Source organism: Danaus plexippus, chromosome 19, assembly GCF_018135715.1.
Source record: "Danaus plexippus chromosome 19, MEX_DaPlex, whole genome shotgun sequence".
In the NCBI taxonomy this organism is placed as follows: domain Eukaryota; kingdom Metazoa; phylum Arthropoda; class Insecta; order Lepidoptera; family Nymphalidae; genus Danaus; species Danaus plexippus.
The window spans coordinates 757,579-775,774 of NC_083549.1; the positions used below are offsets into that span (position 1 = coordinate 757,579).

The 18,196-nt window shown below is 33.0% G+C and overlaps 2 protein-coding genes across 2 annotated transcripts; one reads left to right on the forward strand and one right to left on the reverse strand.

The window, feature by feature from the left end:
- Positions 1-234: 234 nt before the first annotated feature.
- On the forward strand, positions 235-14,912 carry LOC116768021 (uncharacterized). The gene is made up of 3 exons (XM_032658640.2): positions 235-523; positions 12,183-12,259; positions 13,086-14,912. Exons 1-3 carry the CDS (start codon positions 470-472, stop codon positions 13,609-13,611), a joined length of 657 nt encoding a protein of 218 aa, XP_032514531.1. The 5' UTR covers positions 235-469; the 3' UTR covers positions 13,612-14,912.
- LOC116768016 (zinc transporter ZIP3) lies at positions 14,904-17,784 on the reverse strand. The gene is made up of 4 exons (XM_032658634.2): positions 16,731-17,784; positions 15,498-15,710; positions 15,150-15,306; positions 14,904-15,071 (listed from the first exon to the last, which is right to left on the reverse strand). Exons 1-4 carry the CDS (start codon positions 17,325-17,327, stop codon positions 15,055-15,057), a joined length of 984 nt encoding a protein of 327 aa, XP_032514525.2. The 5' UTR covers positions 17,328-17,784; the 3' UTR covers positions 14,904-15,054.
- Between the last annotated feature and the right edge of the window lie 412 nt (positions 17,785-18,196).

An 18,196-nucleotide genomic window follows, 5' to 3' on the forward strand; every position in this document is an offset into this window, starting at 1 on the left:
GGTAAATTTTATTATGAAATATAAATAATTCATCTCGATAGAATCTATATATGTAACATTAATTTTGTTATAAGCATCCATATTTAGTTGTGTTACCACATAGATATATCTTTTAAGAATCTGATGCATTTCTGAATATTTATCTCGCCTTCCGTAAGCCCGGCGTTCCGTGTCGGTGTTATCCTCTCAAGATAGAGTATAATGGTGTGCGGTTTCTGTGGCAGTCTAGCGCCGGCTTTTAGCAGATCAAGTCGTCTCGAATAGAAAAAGTTTAGCTGTCAAGCGGCGCGCCAAACGTTCGGGAATAAACAAATGGTTCTTTGACTTCGACATAATGTTGTTAGAAAAAAGAAAGAGAAAAAAGTTTTTATATCATACTTTTTTTAGTTTAGAAGTTTGACAAAAATGTTAATAAGTGATCGCTAGTTTACGAACATCAAATGTAAAGTGGCTTCGTCAATTTTTATGTATGATTTATTTAAATCCTCGGATAAATTTAATTTTGCTCGTCGCGATTATTATGGTGAGTGAGTGATACTTTAATTAATTTTAATAAATCTAACAACATACCTTTGAATATAGTTTAAAAACCCAATTTAAAATGTTAATATTTATAAACGTTCATCCCTTTATAATGAATTTCACAAATATGAAATAAATGTAATTTGTGATGTTGAGTAATTTTCTAAACTAATACAGTTTACAAAACATAAAATCAAAATTTTTCAAATATAACTTTTTCGTTACGAAATCCTGATTATATCACAATGTCTTTGCGCGATATGTCGTTTACAAAAAAAAAATCTTTAAAAAAAAATACATCTTCATTATATTGCAAGTTTTGTGTTAGTGAATTAGGATAAATATATGCTTCTATTACAAAATTGTGTGGACACCCGTTTTAGTGTTTCAAATTACTGTTTACATTACTTAAATGAAAGTATAATTCGGTGATGCATATTTATTTTTTTACCCAATTCACTTACTTTTCGGTTATTGACACCGCACAACTTTTATTATTCTAACAATACAGTGACATTAAACAATACATCATCAAATATTTAACCGCCATTGAACCGATAACCACTGAAATCTCTTTTTAATATCGTATTAATGTCAAACGCTTACAATACTTCTACGTCATAATTTGGCGCGTTATCTTTAGATTGCTGAATATTTTAATGTGTTATTCAATCAGCGATAACCTTCCAACTAATGTCTAAAATAAATAACTACAGTGGGTCCGTAAACTGTTTGTTTGTTGGTTCAATAAAAATTTGCAATACAAAGTGATAAATTAGCTCGTAAAAGTTCATGCAATTGTTTAATACCCCTGGAACAATGGGAGCGGTTTCATTGACCTCGGACGTCATAGTGGAATAGCTAAATGCATTTAGAGGTTTTTGTAGTTTTTCCTTAATGATCTTTATGCCTTAGTTGTGATAAAATATAAAAAATAATTAATACCAAAACAATGACTATTTTATTATATAATATTAATATTTTTTTTTATAATATATATATTTTTTTATAGTAATTATATATTTTATTGTGTGTTGTTAGGCTATCCTACACGGCCGTCTTTCTCCGCTGTCAAGTCAGCTCTGTCATGTCTAAGTTTACGATGTAGGATTTATGAAGCTCTCAAATAACAAGTTATATACTTCCTTATTGTATTAATACCGCCGCAGTATCCCCACGGATCTCTTCTATCCATATCTTACGTTATTTAATTAACCTCACCACCTTCCTATTCTCTTAAATCTTACCTCTTTATGCCTACTTTATGTTATTAATATCATTCACAATTTTAATGTTTGTTCTATTCAGATATATGTACATATAAAATACATGCTAACCTAACAGAGAACGAGTCACTATACCTGATCTGTATAAGTAATATTTTATTAAGGTATGAAAAATATAAAATTAAAAAGCTGTCACAATAATGTTGGTGCGAGCTTTTGAATGTCAGATTTAATATGAATGCAGTTAATGTTTTCTCTTTTATTTTTTTACATGTTTGTAATCCGACAGTTGCAATTTTGTAGTCCGATATGACCAGCGGTCAATCAAGTGTCCCAGGACTAAGCTAACCGGAATTAACAGATTCCTGTTCACTGAAAATGTCATTATCATCTGACTGATGGTGTTTTGTTCGTTTTAAGATTATAGATCTTCAAAAAAAAAAATAGAGTGTATATGCATCATGTAAAAATAACCACTTTCACAAAATACGGATAAAGAATCGATATTCACCAAATTTTTTAAATATTTTCGCCTGTGTGTCTGTTAGTTTTTTTTTTAATCTCTGGAATTAGATTTATATATCTAAATTTAATTTAAATTTTAAAGCTACTTTCACTAGAATACAGCTTATGTAACCAGCCGCAACTTAGGCTACTTAAAGTTTAGAAAATTAATTTGATTTATACGTAAAAAAAAACTATTCCATACGGTCATACCAAGTTTTTTATAAAATAAAAATTTTCTGACATTCATAATCCCAGTCAAGTTTCGATACGTCTTCAAATACATATAAATCTAAGTCGACACGTCTCCAGAGTCAGATGGATCCTTAAAGGTCATGAACTTCCATTAATTTAAATAAAATAGTGTGGTGCTTATAGTAAGCTAGGGTCGGCAGTGTCAGCACACCAGGACATACCGGTATACACTACTGATAACAATTCAATTGATCTTGACAATAACCTCTCATTATGCGGCCGTGCGAAATAGGATATTAGTCACTTTGAACCCTACGTTATAAAGGAGTGTTCGGAATTAAACTTTGGAAGTTTGCCTCAAATAATATAATATACAGTTAATATACTATACCAATATTTATATAATTTAATATATTTAAATTAACCCCAAATTACGAGATATTTTTTGCCAGCCGTAAAAAAAATTGACATCTAGCAATAATTTATTAATGGCCGTTCAAATAATTTCAATTATTTTCAATACTAACGCCGTAGAATTGAAATTGAAGGAAAATTTAATTATACATACTTAGTTCTAAAATAAAATAGCACATGACGGTTAAAGGAAAATAAAGCAATAATAAAAAATGTAGATTCTTAAAAGAACGTGTCATATCACTGTTGGCACTTTGCAGTGACACGGTGGGAGTGATTTTTGTACAAAAATACATAAAGGACGTTGTTTTATATCTAAAATAATTAAAAGCGAGAGCTTTGTTTAAAGTAAAACTAAATGATCCACAATAAAATACTGTTATATATATATAAAAAATTAACAGCATGTGTATAGGTAAATACGAATTATTGTTATTAAAAAATATATATATGATTTGTTTAATTTAGACTTTTTGCAAATTACACGTAATAATTCCGTCAATTATAATTTATCTGATAAGCATTATAGATATGGTAAATCAAATGAGTTGTTTTTTTTATATTGTGTCGTCAAAATTTCTTTTTATATATAAAGCCTAACTTTTTCTTTTTATCGTGATACAAAGAGTCAGTGATGTAAACGATATCAAAGTGGATATTATTTTTCATATCATCTTTATATACTATTAACTTAGTCTTTACTTTACAATCCATCAACATGCCACAAAGTCAAAAAATCTTTATAACCGTTATTTTATAAAAGTTTCACAATGATCATCCCAAAAGTCCCTCCTGTTTTTGGGGCACTCTGGTAAAATTCAAATTATAGCAAGATTCCATATCATTAAAATATTTTGGTGCAACATATAGAAACAGCTAAATGTAAAGAAAGTTATTATCTAGGTACATTCAAGTCTACCAATAGGAACACTATAGTAAAAGCATTTTTGACGCAACTCTAGCCAATGGAATATCTTGGCCAGAATCTCTTCTGGTTCCGGTAAGGGACATCAGGCCGCCAGCCTGTCAAGCTGTGGGCTCTCCCAGTACAGGTCAAGGTGGACCGTCCTTCATCAGAACATAACTACATCCATGAGGACTCGCTAAACAGTAAACAATACAGAGTAATAATGCGGGTGTCCATACCATTGTTAACATTCCATACAATGTGTGTTGAAGCCCTTATCGTGGGCAAACAGGAAATCGATCCCACCGCAAGTGTATTTCTCATGCACCAGAGTAACGTGTTTGTCAAAGGTCTTACCAAATATTGGTCCACGGTCCTTTTGAATTTCGGGAAGCGTCTCTACAAATAATTTGTTGGTCAAATGTTTGTAAACATTCGCCATTCATGATGTTCTTGAAAGGCGCTGGAGGGTTGATTAAGAATTTATTTCCAATCGATAAATATTATCTTAGTCTACCGCCGTCACGAGATCGTAGACATGAAGAACTGTTACTTGGAGAATCCCTAAAACATATCCTTGGTGACCAAATAGAACAACTAATTGAATCATATTTTCCGAAAAGGCAGACTCCGAAAAATCTATCAGATGTCGTCGAAATAAAAAATAACTCAATAATGTAGATGACGATTGTTAACTAAAAAAAAATTATCATATAATAACATAGTCCTAACAGTATTTATATACATATATGTTTAATAATTTCAAGGTAGTTAAGACTATACATAGATAAAATTGACAAACATATTAAGTATAAATAGCTAGTCACTGTTAATATACCTCAAAACCGCAAAAATCATTTACAGCAGTGAACAGGCTCCTGAAGTACCAATATCTGGAACCAATGGACACGTTTAGGGCTGTATTTACAACACTACTAATATTATGGCGCCTCTTGTAACCCGATATCAGAATAAAAACTGCAGTTAGAGATGAATTTAATTTAGTATTTTAACAACTCAAGTCCAACCTACGTTCATAGCTTAGGACTTTGACTTAACTGCAATAAAGTCCTCTTTTTTCTTACGAAGTTCAGTCAAGATTCTTTTACTTTTAATGGAAACCGATTTCTTGCCTTAATATATGTAAATAGTAATTATTCAGAACAATATGTTACAGCATTATTATAATGCACCTTTACTCCTAATGTCCTGTAGAGCTTTCTCTCTCACCACAATATATTATAATAAAGATAGCGATAACTTAAACACATACATTTGTGTCCATTATTCAAAGTTTACTCTAAGACCCGATGTACGTTTATTGATTCATAGTTGGTATTTGATTCAGGGGTGTCAGTAACGAGTTTTTTTTTTTGAAAAATTTTAATTACATAATAGAAATATATACGAGCATCCTTTAATAAAACAAATAATAATAATTGCCGTAATAACAAATATGGTTAGTTATATTTTTTAGTTGGTAATAAATGTTTTTGTCAACCCTGTGAAGGCGGCGTCGGTGTAAGATAAAGGGTACATATTTCTCGATTAATCCCGATTCACATATTTCAATGTCGTCCGTGTTTAGTTGTTTAATATATTACGGTGATCTGTTTGTTATGGACTCACAACTCAAATGTCCACTGTTCTTTGTGAAAGTCCAAAACGTAATTTATATAATCCTGGTCAGACTTATAAATACTGATGAGATTGTTTGGTTTAGTTGTTCGTCTGAACGAGGCCTTATTGAATGACGTCGTTTACTTCGAAACGCAAAACTGTGAAAAAATTAAATGAAGTCTTACTTGTAGGTAAAGGTTTAAATTAATATTTACTTAAGAAAAAAGTTTCGAATGTATCAAGAAATAATTATTTAAATTTATTAAGTTTTTGAATATAAATATAAAAACCAGAGATTTTTTTTTAATGTACAAGTTTACCTCATATATCCCAATGTAAATTAAAAAACAAAATTTTGATTCATTTATCTGTCTCTAGGTCCTTGACAACCGAACCTTACTTAATTTAACGTTCATATATCCTAAAATTCTTAAAAATACAATCCCAAGAAAACCAGAAAGATCGAAAGACCATTACAAAAAAAAAACAAACAAACAGTCCCCGAAAAATATAAAAGAAATCCATATTGTTACAGCGAATATGGAATCTGGTAATAAAACAAGAGTTGCTTCATGCAAGCCCATGTCAAAAATAAAACGCCGTACTTAAAGCCGCTGATGTTTGACGCGGTATCAAGTAGGGTATTACGAGACCTCTTGTTTGACATCCAATTACACACGGTGCTGAACATCATTCACATTACTTATTAACTTCGCAACGCAGCTTTCATTTAACGGACTACTTTTATTATTAAACATACTAAAATAAACTTAACGCGTTACGCTTACTACACGTTGTCTCGATAGTTTCACGCCCACTATGAGTTTTTATTTTTGTTGCCATGGTGTGCTTGTCACTTGTTAGTTATAATGTATCCCAGTTATAATAAATACGTTACATGAGTCATAATTCGTACTAAGCATGATGCTCTGTAAAGACATCTGTGGGCCTTTCATAGCTGTAGTAATTGCATTGTCGTTATTTAAGATCTAAATGTAATCTTTTTCATTACTTAAATCAAATTAAATTTTAATTACTCTGTATATGTTTAGATAAATAGATATATATGTTTAAAGATAAAGAATTTCATTTATCTAAATACAGACGGACCCGTGAAGAGATTTGTGGAATTAATTATATTTACTCATTTTACGTTTCAGCTTTATCATACCACACAGTATCACCCGGACTCCTGTTGCTGTTAGGAATATAAGATATGATCAAAAGATTTTTTTTATAAACATTAAATATAAAAAACCTACATTAATACGCATGACATTATTTTATCTTTATATACATAATATTGTTATATGTTTGTTATTTTTGAACTTATTAACAATACAATTTCAGTCCTGTTAATAACATAAAAACAATACATTAAGAATTGATCTATTTGTATATACATATTAATAAGTGATACGTAATATTCACACGTCACAATGTAATCCGCTTTCATGTTTATCTAAAGTGGTCCGTCTGCTGTAAAGATTTTCGCTCTCCATTAGATCGAGTGCTGTCTGAAAATCCTTTGAAGGACCGGCTAATTTGTTTGGAAATAAATCAAGATGACTCTGCCTTAAGCACCGAGTGACTTATACTTAACGATAAAAATATTTAACACGAATGATAATAGATTCGTATATAAAAATCTTTATATAACAATATATATACTAAATAAAACACAATTTAATCAGCTTCGGGTCAATGGACTTTTACTTCCATAACTTTGAGATTAACAATTTAATATCAAGGTTAGTATTACGTGTATAACCGTCAGTTCTAACAAGCACATGTTTGTTTGAATTTTGTGTTAAAACACGTTTTTCATAATATCATTACGAACAGTACAATAGGAGCGTCAGATAACAATATACAATTAAATTATCGGACAATGCTTCTCTGGAAAACGACCTGTGAATTCTATTGTGTGTCAGTGGAACGAAACGAACACGAATACCTTTTATTGGCTTCAATTATTTTGTTATTACTTATTTAACTGGTCGGACGTATTGTTAAGACACTGGTCGTAAGCGAAGTGGCCAATTGAAAAAAAAATACATTTCGTAACAATTTACTATTTATATCCTACATGAGATCTATTTTGTAATGTAACCATCAAGTTACCAAGCAAAATATTTTTTGTTTACTATTATACTGCTATGAGGTTTATCGGTAACTGGTCGTAAAACATAACCAGTAGCTGTTTATGGAACATCCACATCGAGATACAGTAAGACACACATTTTATATTATTTTTATAAATAGATATATCCTTATAATAATAGTTTCTTCTAACAATTTATATGCAAAAAGATTTAAAACATAACTTCGAAGAAGTTCAAAAGAAAAATAGATTCGCAATAACTTATATGAAATAAAAAGATCATAAAAAACATATATACATATAAACGTTCAGTGTAAGGAACATTTAATATTCTACAACAATATCTTCAATAAATTGTATCGACATACGAATGTTTTCAAATAAAAACGTGACTTTAAAATGTGAACTTATGCTATCTGTATAATGTATAATGGATACACATTATTAGTTATCCTGATTTAAAAGGTATCATTTCATAATAAACACCCACAGGAGTCCTTTTAACTTAATCCAATGTTTAGTCTTCATAAATCGTATCTCACGAGCTCTGTGCCGCTTACAGCAACAGTAAAATCAGTTTGACATCCAAATTTTAATAGTTCCGTAAACCACAATTTTATGTGATTAGGTTATTCTGTATGATTTACGATACCTACTTATGATTTTCACTGGCAATGCAATGCAATTATATTATAAATCTTATTTAAATAGATATAAACAGACTTTATTTTATTTATGGCTAGTCGTAACATTGATATAACAAATACAGCCAACAAAGACTGATATTGCCGAGTGTTAATGGATAATATTTAATATAAAATAATTAAACAAGATTGTTTCTCGCGATATTAAAATAATAGTTAACAAATCAACTGGTCGTAATACATAACACTCGTCGTAAAATATAATTGACACTTCATCCATCAAATAACCTTTCCGTTAACGTTTCTGCGAATGCACAACATTAATTAACTGTTAGCGATCTCTTATTTGAGTTTAGAATTTTTATGTTAGTTTTTAAATATTTCTATAACATTTAATATATTGAGTATATGTTCGTTCTGAGTACCGTAATTTGATTTAAATTATAATATTAATTCGGTTCATAATTTAAGAAAGAGACAATATACATAAAGTATCACGTCAAAGAAAACTTCACAAATTCAATACGTATGATATTTAGTATTCATGTGTAATTAATTATTCATGATTCTTGATACGCATCACACTTAATACCACCTGTTTTTCACTTTTATAATCCGCCTGCAGACTACATTTATTAAAACTATCACCATTATTCTACTCTACGCCTCTTAATATTTCCCGTTTGTAATGTTCTTTATTTATTAAAAACGATTTACGGATTTAAAACTATCTCAACAATAAATATTATCGTTACTCGTTAAATCTACACAGACGTCTAGAATACAGACACGTCGCAAACATTTCAATTAATAATTAATTGAATATTCAGATTATATTTAACCAAATAAATATAATATATAAAAATTATATGACAGAAATGTTAACGTGAGATTACATTATAACAGAATATAAATCGCCTAAATAGTATTCACACGTGAGTCTCAAAATACAACATTTGGATGCCTCTTAAATGAAATCTACATATATATTAACGGCGGAAAACAGCTTGACTTCGATATTAATAAATACCCGCTCCATAATGTCTGAAGCTGTCACTTCACTTACATTTAAATATAAATCATTGACGTTTGTTTTCTTCATAATTTATACGAACTCAATAGTTCAGTGGACGGAAAGGTGGCGAGTTACATGAGAACAGTACTGGGTTCAGGTACAATGTGAAAAGCGAACGTTCACAAACCTTCGCAAAACTGGAAGCTGTCAGTTGAGACTGTCAAAACAGACACGTGCTAGGGCTTGAGATATTTATTCCATTCTAATAAATACTTGTTAGATTACTTTATAAAATAAGTTACATTTTCATAAATTTATTTGAGTTTATATCGTCTGTGACATAACTTGTTCTTAAAAAATAAATAAAAGAATTAATGAAGTTTTAATTAATTAAAAAATATATATTATATTTTTATCATCATACTATTATAAATGTAAATTAGAGTAATAATTTTGCTATCGAAATATTTTAATTTTAATGCTTTACACAAGTTTCTTTCGCCATACTACATACGAAACCTTTCCCGTTTCGTACTCAGTAACCCACTTTAATACTGTAATGTGGCAAGACTTATCAATGAAAAACTGTCATCTCTCCGTACGCAGTGTGACAATCCCTACTTGGGGTATATCTACTGAAATGAGCGTAGATACTATCCTATCTCACAAACAAACGAGATTTATAGCTTTAATAAATAATAATTTATTAAAATTGACATTTGAAGTATTTTAGATACTTTCCCTTTTTTAATATATATTATCCGTGAAAACGTATACTCGACTAGCTTGTCTCAATAAGAAAACAAACAGCGAGTGGAGCCGCGAGTAAAAGTTGTATTTGTATTGAAAGTGAACTCGAGATCTAATGAAAAGTCACCATCAGCTGGCAGAGCTTTTACATCACAGTCAGTAAACATTTTAAATTAACTTAACATATATAAGAGAAAGAAATTATACAGGGTGTTGTAATTAAATATTATGACGTCATATTTATATTGCGTCAAGCATTAAATAAGCCACTGTTATGAGCCACTATCATCGATCCATTTGCTATTTTAAATATCGTTAACTGATCGTTTTCGTTGGTTTGGTCCCATTCATTTATTTAAATTTAACTTGAAGGAAATTTGTTCGAATTCTGAAAAAAGTCCTTCATAGTGGAGCAAGATGCGAGTACAATGATTTTTGGCGTTGATGTTGGTCCAACGTTCTCACGAATAAGCCAGAGGTTAAGATGAGTCAATTTCGGTTATAGACAGTATTTCTCCTAGGATCAAATACTATAAAAAGGATTTCCAATATTCCCGAGGGTCCATTATTAATCAAATTTTTATTGCATTTATATAGAAAACCTAATAAATAATTATACATATGTAAACACGAATAAATAAGAATAAATTTAAAATAATATAAACCAAACCCTAATAAAAAATCGACCCACAAAAGTATAGCTCATGGCTTATTATATAAAGTGAGATGCAAAAATTTATGTAAAGATAATAAGCACATGTATTTCTTAACGTATTCGTAATTATTATAACATACAGATAATGAATTCTCAAACATTATAGTAGATGTTTTCATGAAAAGAAAATCCGTGATTGAGTATATTGTAAGGTCTATCAGGAATTTACAGATACGGGCGTAATGTGACCAATAAAGACTCACTCAGGAGGTATAAATCCTCTCTCATACTAACAACGACAACTAACAAGAGTACTATAACTGTTACTGAATTATTACACCGTTTTTAAATTATCTTAATTATAATTATGTGGTTTACAGATGTCAAAGAAAAGTTCCACAGACAATAATCATTGATACTAATATTACAAGGAAATAAAATAGTTACATATTGTAATATAAAATTATAAATATATATCATTTGTAACAAATAATATTCATGTGCTAAAATATTATTTAATTCCATAAACAAAACTTTATTAGCAGCGAAATGTGAATTCACAAGTCGTTTTAAACACATAACTATCGAGTCCTTTACTGTTTGCACGATATAAACTCACGTATATAATATATAATTTAACAAACGATTCATATTATTGTTATGGCTATATAATTGTATGAGTCAATTCAGACACGAGTAAATCACAGAAGCTGAAACACGTCGCTTTAATATATAACATAAAATATACTCTATTTCTATAACAATAAGGGCTATAACGAACAACGGTTCAGGATTTCATGGCTCTCGTTACAAATCACGAGTAGAGTATATTGTATTAGTCAGCTTTCAAATAGGTTACATAATAAGTACAGTTGGACGTCTACTACACTATATGAAGAATGTAAATGACATTCAAATCTCTGCTTATTTACTGTTAGAACAAAGATGTTATTACTTGAAATATATAAAGAGACATATATAGATATACTAGGAAGATGTTATGAAAGCTAGGAATTTTTATTCCTGATATATACGGCTTATATACACACGTATATAAGCCGTCCAGTCAGCCGTCACCGTCACCCGGAGCGCGCCGCGACGGCGCCTCCATCTATTTATTTATTTCAAAACAACAAACAAGAAAAGAAAAGAAACAAAACGTAGTGTCATAAATAGTTATATGATGATAAACATTTGTCTTTAACAATCAACAATAAAGAGTGCTCTCTAAAGAACAATTGGCTTGTCATTTGTTATGATATTTAATGATGTACGCAAGGAAACAGCTTTGTTAGGTCTGATGAGCGAGTAGTGAGTACAGTCATTGCCGAAACTGTGCCTTTTTGAAAAAACTCTGCTCTCTTCTGTACCATACAGGGCTGGTTCTGCGAGAACTCTTTCAACACCTTATGCTTTTTTAGCTTAGCTTTATGGTAATAAGGAATTCTACCGTTCTACAGGCTTAGTGAATTCAGTATGAGTGTTTGCGTATATACACCCCCTACATATAAGACTATCATACGGCATACCAACTCCATTTAAATACTGTGTGAGACGAACCTGTGTAGAGCTGTGTATAGTGCTAACATAATATTTTAGTATATAACGTGTGTGTGCCGTGTGCAGGTGCTGTGCGGGGCGGTGGCGGGCACAGGCGACGCGAGCCGCGTGCGTCGCGCCCAACCGCATCACCACCGTGTGCTGTGAGTACATCTCAGATACTACACTCACGAACATTCCCGCTCTGATTACCATTGAACACTTTTCATGCTCTCATCCAGTATCCCCACACGATATATTCTTTCATTTATAATCAGCATACATTTTGTTTATCTTAAATTCATCGTTTTCATATATTTTAAACTTAAGCAAAATTTATGGAAATTTATATAAGTTAGTTATAAATTAAATCCTAAACACCACATTTAAGATAAATATTCAGTAGCTACATATCACATAGGCAACTTCCCAGCATTTAGACAGTAAGATTTTGCGTTTTGGATTTACAAGTTTGAAAAATATATTAAAAAAATTCGTGAGAAGACAAAACTATATAAATAGATAAAAGACACTACACGAGTCGATAATCCTAGGAGTCGTTACAAGACATTATACATTGGAAATAATTGAGATGCTTGTTTCACATATCACATACGTTTAAAATCTCAGTATTTCAAATCGTTTTGCCAATAACATTATGAAGTGTTCCGAGCCGGTCCGCCGCAGACGCAATGAAAACACCATTACCGTTAGTGTTTATTGTAATATCTGTATAATGTTCTCGCCAACGTCCTCACCGCCATCCGAGAGAATATAACGCACATGATTAAATTACCTCCCTACTGGGCCGCCAGGAACCACTTCATTTACATTCCCTCATCACCCATCTCATTATATTGCATCCGATGAACTCATCTTTTACAACTTTTATATTAGTAATGGATGCACAAGCTTCACCAGATACGAGTCTATTTTAATTAAAACTGTGTCTACGGTTCGATGATGCAATTATATATATAATATTTGTAGTACGGACGACGAATTGGACGCGACGGCGGCGTGGAAGCGGTCGCACTGGCGAGAGATGCAATCGATACTGAGGAAGGAGGGGTCGCAGAAGGACGTGGTGGAGTGCTGTCCCTCCGTGCTGGAGATGGTCGCCAAGAAGGGAGGCAGGACACCCACGGGGCTGTACGTGGAACTCTACGAGGACGGGGAAAACAAGCAACGCCTGTACGAGCTCTCCTGCGCGCCGGACGTGGCCGACAAGCCGTGCCGGTTCGTGGACGCCCGCCTCTACAACCAGTCGCGATGTGTTCAGAAATACTCGTATTCGTACGCGCTGGTGCGCTACTCGTCCCCCACCGAGGTCCCTCAACACAGACCCGAAGGACACTTCTCCGTGCCGGGGTCGGGCGGGTGGTCCATGGACTATGTGATCGTGCGAGCTGGCTGCGAGTGTCAGCTGGCCCCGAAACGAAGGACGCATCGCAGGCGACTGGAGCGGCACAGGCAGAGGAAGAGGGCACGACACGACCGAGACGACGACGACTGACGACACGGGAACGACACGATCACACAGACAGACTGCTGAAGTGGCGTGAAGTGTAACGAAGTGTCGTGACGTGTCGTGTATTATTGTGTCGTTATTGTGTACTATAGAAGCGGCTGGACCTGTGACTCTGTGCCTCATCTCCTCGCGTGTGAGACGATCTGGTTTAGAGAGATTGTCTCTCAACACGCCGACACTGTTTACTCGTCTAATACAATCTATTTGCGAATTATTTACAAAATATTATTCATACAAAAGTTAACGAACGAATATTTTATAACGTATTTTTAGGGTACATTTTGACAATAATTTTATAGAAACAATACTGTTGACAATAAATTTAAATTACAAAGGGCCCAAAACTAAGTGTGAATACTAACAACGCGGCCTGAAGCTTCTGCACTGCGCAGTGACGTGTCAATTATTTAGTTGTATTCTCTATGATACCTTTATATAAACAAACAGTTCATCAAAACAGTCCTCAAGTTGAAAAGTCTTAAGAGAACAATGCTGAGACAAAGTTTCCTTTACCAACGCTCTCTTACTTAAACATTAAGAATATTTATTCTAAAATAACAATTTGCTATTTTTTGTTATTGTATGTACTTGTAGGTACTTCTCGGTAGATGTAAGCGTCGAGTCAAAGATCTGTATTATTTTCTATTTTGTAATACTTTTATTGTATTTATAATTAGCTCTTAAGGATTTATCCATTTATTTATACTGTGTAATACGAGGTATTCCGATATTTGTATGGATATTAGTGTATGAAGAGAATCGCCTCCATACATACATGTATATAATATAACAATAGTATTACGGACTGAGATTATTTTGTGCATTTATGTGGAAATGAAATTTAATCACAGAGAACTCTATGTTCAGCGTAGAAAATAAAATTACTCAGCGCCATCTATCGCGGAGTAGCCAAGTGTTGTATGGTAAGCCTAGATGCGCTCATAGATGGTGCTGGCGGCAATTTTAATAATGCTAGCAACTCACGTAACAGTGCCATGTCTATTTTTATTTGTAAAATAATCAAAATACCAGATTTTAGATTGTTAAAGTATAAAATAGCCTTAACACCGTTGTTTTAGTAGTACTTATTGTATTTATTCTCTAATTTTACTCATACCAAATTTAGTTCGAAATTAATTGTAACACTACTTAAAATTATCGCATTACGTGTAAAAATGTGAGTAAAATAAAATATTGGTTAACAGTGACAGAAACATCAGCGTCGATGTATAAATATTTGTTGACATCAAAAATATAATTTAAATAAAATAAAAATATTAAAACCACTATTGGTTTTATTGTCAAAGTTCCACTCAATACAAGCAGGTCATTACAATATAGTACTCAGCTATTGAAACTTATCTAGCGAGACATTTAAAAACATTATCTTACAAAAAACTAAATAAGGTAGGTCAGATAAATCAGAAGTCAAACAGCATCATGATCTGTAAAGAATACCAATGACAGATTAATTTACTTATTTCCTTATATATATATATATAACTAACGACTCATTCTCTTACCGATATATGCGGTAGAGATGTACATGAGCACGAATCCTACAGCGACAGATGCCATCTGTAGAAGGCCCGGCCCGCGCCCCCGGCCGTGCCACCGAGCACGCTCGCGGGGCAGAACCTCGCTCACAGTCACGTACAGAAGAGTACCCGCAGCCAGCGCCTGGCGCAATACACGTATAGAGTTAATTTTGTCTGATTAGGAAACTCAAAGTAATAGTATGGATGATTTCTTTATTCTATATCCACAAGCCATGTACATTATTTACATATCTAAAAGCAATATTTGGGTTATTTCAATACGCTTCTAATAGCTTGTTTAAAAACAGTTTACTTTGATTAGACATAACACACCTGCATGATCGGTACAGCAACAGAATCCTTCATGGAGCCGACGCTGCCCACGCCGGCCCCGATGGCGATGCCGGCCACGGATCCTCCACTGAACAATGTGATGAAAGCCAGGTGAGCACAGATCCTGCCAACACCACTGGCACATATCTCGGCACCGAGACAAAAACCGACAACGTATTTATGACACGCTACGGCAGCGAAAAGCAGAAGAACCTGAAAGGAAATAAGTAAATAAATTAAATAATAACAATTAATAATATAAAACAAATATGAAATAAATATTTTATTCACTATTTAGTTTTTTGTTCGGTATGTCGCGTTGGCGACCTTCACTTTACGTAATGCAAGTAGGTATTATAACAGTTCAGGGAGAGCCGTCTCAACATAAACAAACATACAGCTGTCAGCGAATCAAAACACGCACAATGTAAATTAATTGATTAATATATTACAATAATAATTATCTCTTAGCTAACGTTTTCACCAATAAAATGAAAATAATTTATTAAAATATAAAGAAACGAGTTTTTTTTATACAAAACCACCTTTTATTTCCGGTTCCGGAGAGCCTAAAGAATGTGTTTGCATCAAGAAGTCACAATAAATGTCGCTAATAAAGTTACTCCTCTGCTTTGAAAGTACAGCATTAACTACTATGATGCCATAACTTTAATAGTGAACTGTGAACGTAACATAAATATGAGCTATTTTCACTTAGCCCCCTTCTCGGAGATGGCATTAAATCTAATACTGAAATGAGCTAAGCTCTTCAGTGACAAATACTTGCAGTTGATATTAAGTACTTATTGTTCCTAATGAGTAACAACTGTCCCCAATAACAGCGACTATTGGGGGCAGAACCTTGTTTGTAATAAGATGTATTTAATTAGTGCAAAGGTGAGATTCTTGCTACGTCTTTATAATATTAAATGCAACATTTACCTGATTTCTATATTTTTATTTAGAAAAAAATCCCTCATTTTATGTCCATTATCAACACAAAAGTACCTGTCGGTAAAGGATAGTTTGTAATTTAAGAACAGAGAGTAACGACCAACTTTGTGGTTTTAAATTCGAAACTATAGTATCAGATATAATTATTAATATTATGTCATAGTGTAAATAGAATATTTATAAAGACAAGTATAAATTTCATTACGTATATAATAAAATGGAGATTTTGCAAACAGTGGACATTAAAATAAAAAATCTAAATGAACAATCAACTCTCACCTGCGAAGCGGTTTCTTGCAAGCCAATGGCCAGTCCCTCTAACAGGCTGTGTACAAATAGAGCGCTAAGTAATCCGATGACTCCTGAGGCTCCCTTATTACAGGGTTCCGTGTGACTGACGTGACACATCCGAGGGTTCCCCACGTCCCCGCAACACCGCTGGCTCAACTCTTGATCTGCAGCTCCCAGACCACGAGCTAACAGGCTGGTTTCCTCTCCAATCCCATACGACCTGTGACTTCTCATACGATCACTCGCTCTGTGACTCATCTCTCCATCCCCCAAACTGCTTGGAAGATGTGTCCGCTCACTTGCACCATAAAAGAAATGAACGATCTCATCCACCAGATAAACCATAAAGAAACCAGCGCAGAGAACAAGTTCCGAATATTGAGGATACTTCTCCCGCGCTTCAGGTAGCATGTGGACCAAGGAGGTGGAGAGAAGTACGCCACCGCCAAAACAAAGCAAGCAGGATATTAACAAAGGATGTTTCTGCCTCGAACTCTGAGAGATACACGCTGGCAACATTCCCGCTATGAAGCTGCCCAATCCCAAGGACAGCATGGCGATGGCCTTTGCTGTTGATACGTCCATTTCGTATATTATTTCAATGTAATTTAAAATGTATATGTCATTAACCGACCGCACTCGTGCCTGTATTCGCTACACTCAGTAAAACTAATCTTGTATTTACACTGCGATATCATTTACGACTCCGCTCGTTATCAATGAATTTTCTTTAAAATATTATTAGAAACTCGTCCGAATCACCTCAGTACGCTTTATTCCTAATGCTTTGGCAGTACGCTGTTGACTGTCGTATTGTATAAGAGACTTGACGCCTCGTCACTAGTCTGATCTACCCCCGGCTAAGACTGACCTCACTATGGATTCACCGCTATTAAATTATTTGATTACAACGAACGCACACATTAATTATCTATTATTTTCTAAATATAGCAAGTTTTGACATTATTTATTAGGGATAATCCAATATAAACATCCTTTTCACTCTCACAACCGCATAGTTAGTAAGAAAGGGACGCAATAAAATACATGCATTATCGCGTTTATACATTTTGCTGTCATGAAACGTATAAATAATATGACCGTAGTATATAATCAAATAAACACAGATATCAAATGAGTAATGAAAAGTAGCTTCGTGATTATTTTCTACAATCTGACTTGCAAAGATTATAACACAAGGATACGCAACATTTTAAAAGAATACACAACACTAAATGTATAAAGTATTACTAAATGTATACAAACGAAACATTTTAATCCAAACCACGATGAACCTCAGTACGTTACACAAAATAGATATATGTAGGTAGTCACGCAGTCGGTGTTGAGCCAGAATAATGTTTTATTATACTAATATTTAATAAAATATTAAATAAATACTTTTCATCGAAACTAACAAATGATTTAAAAAAATTACTACGTCACTTCATTGT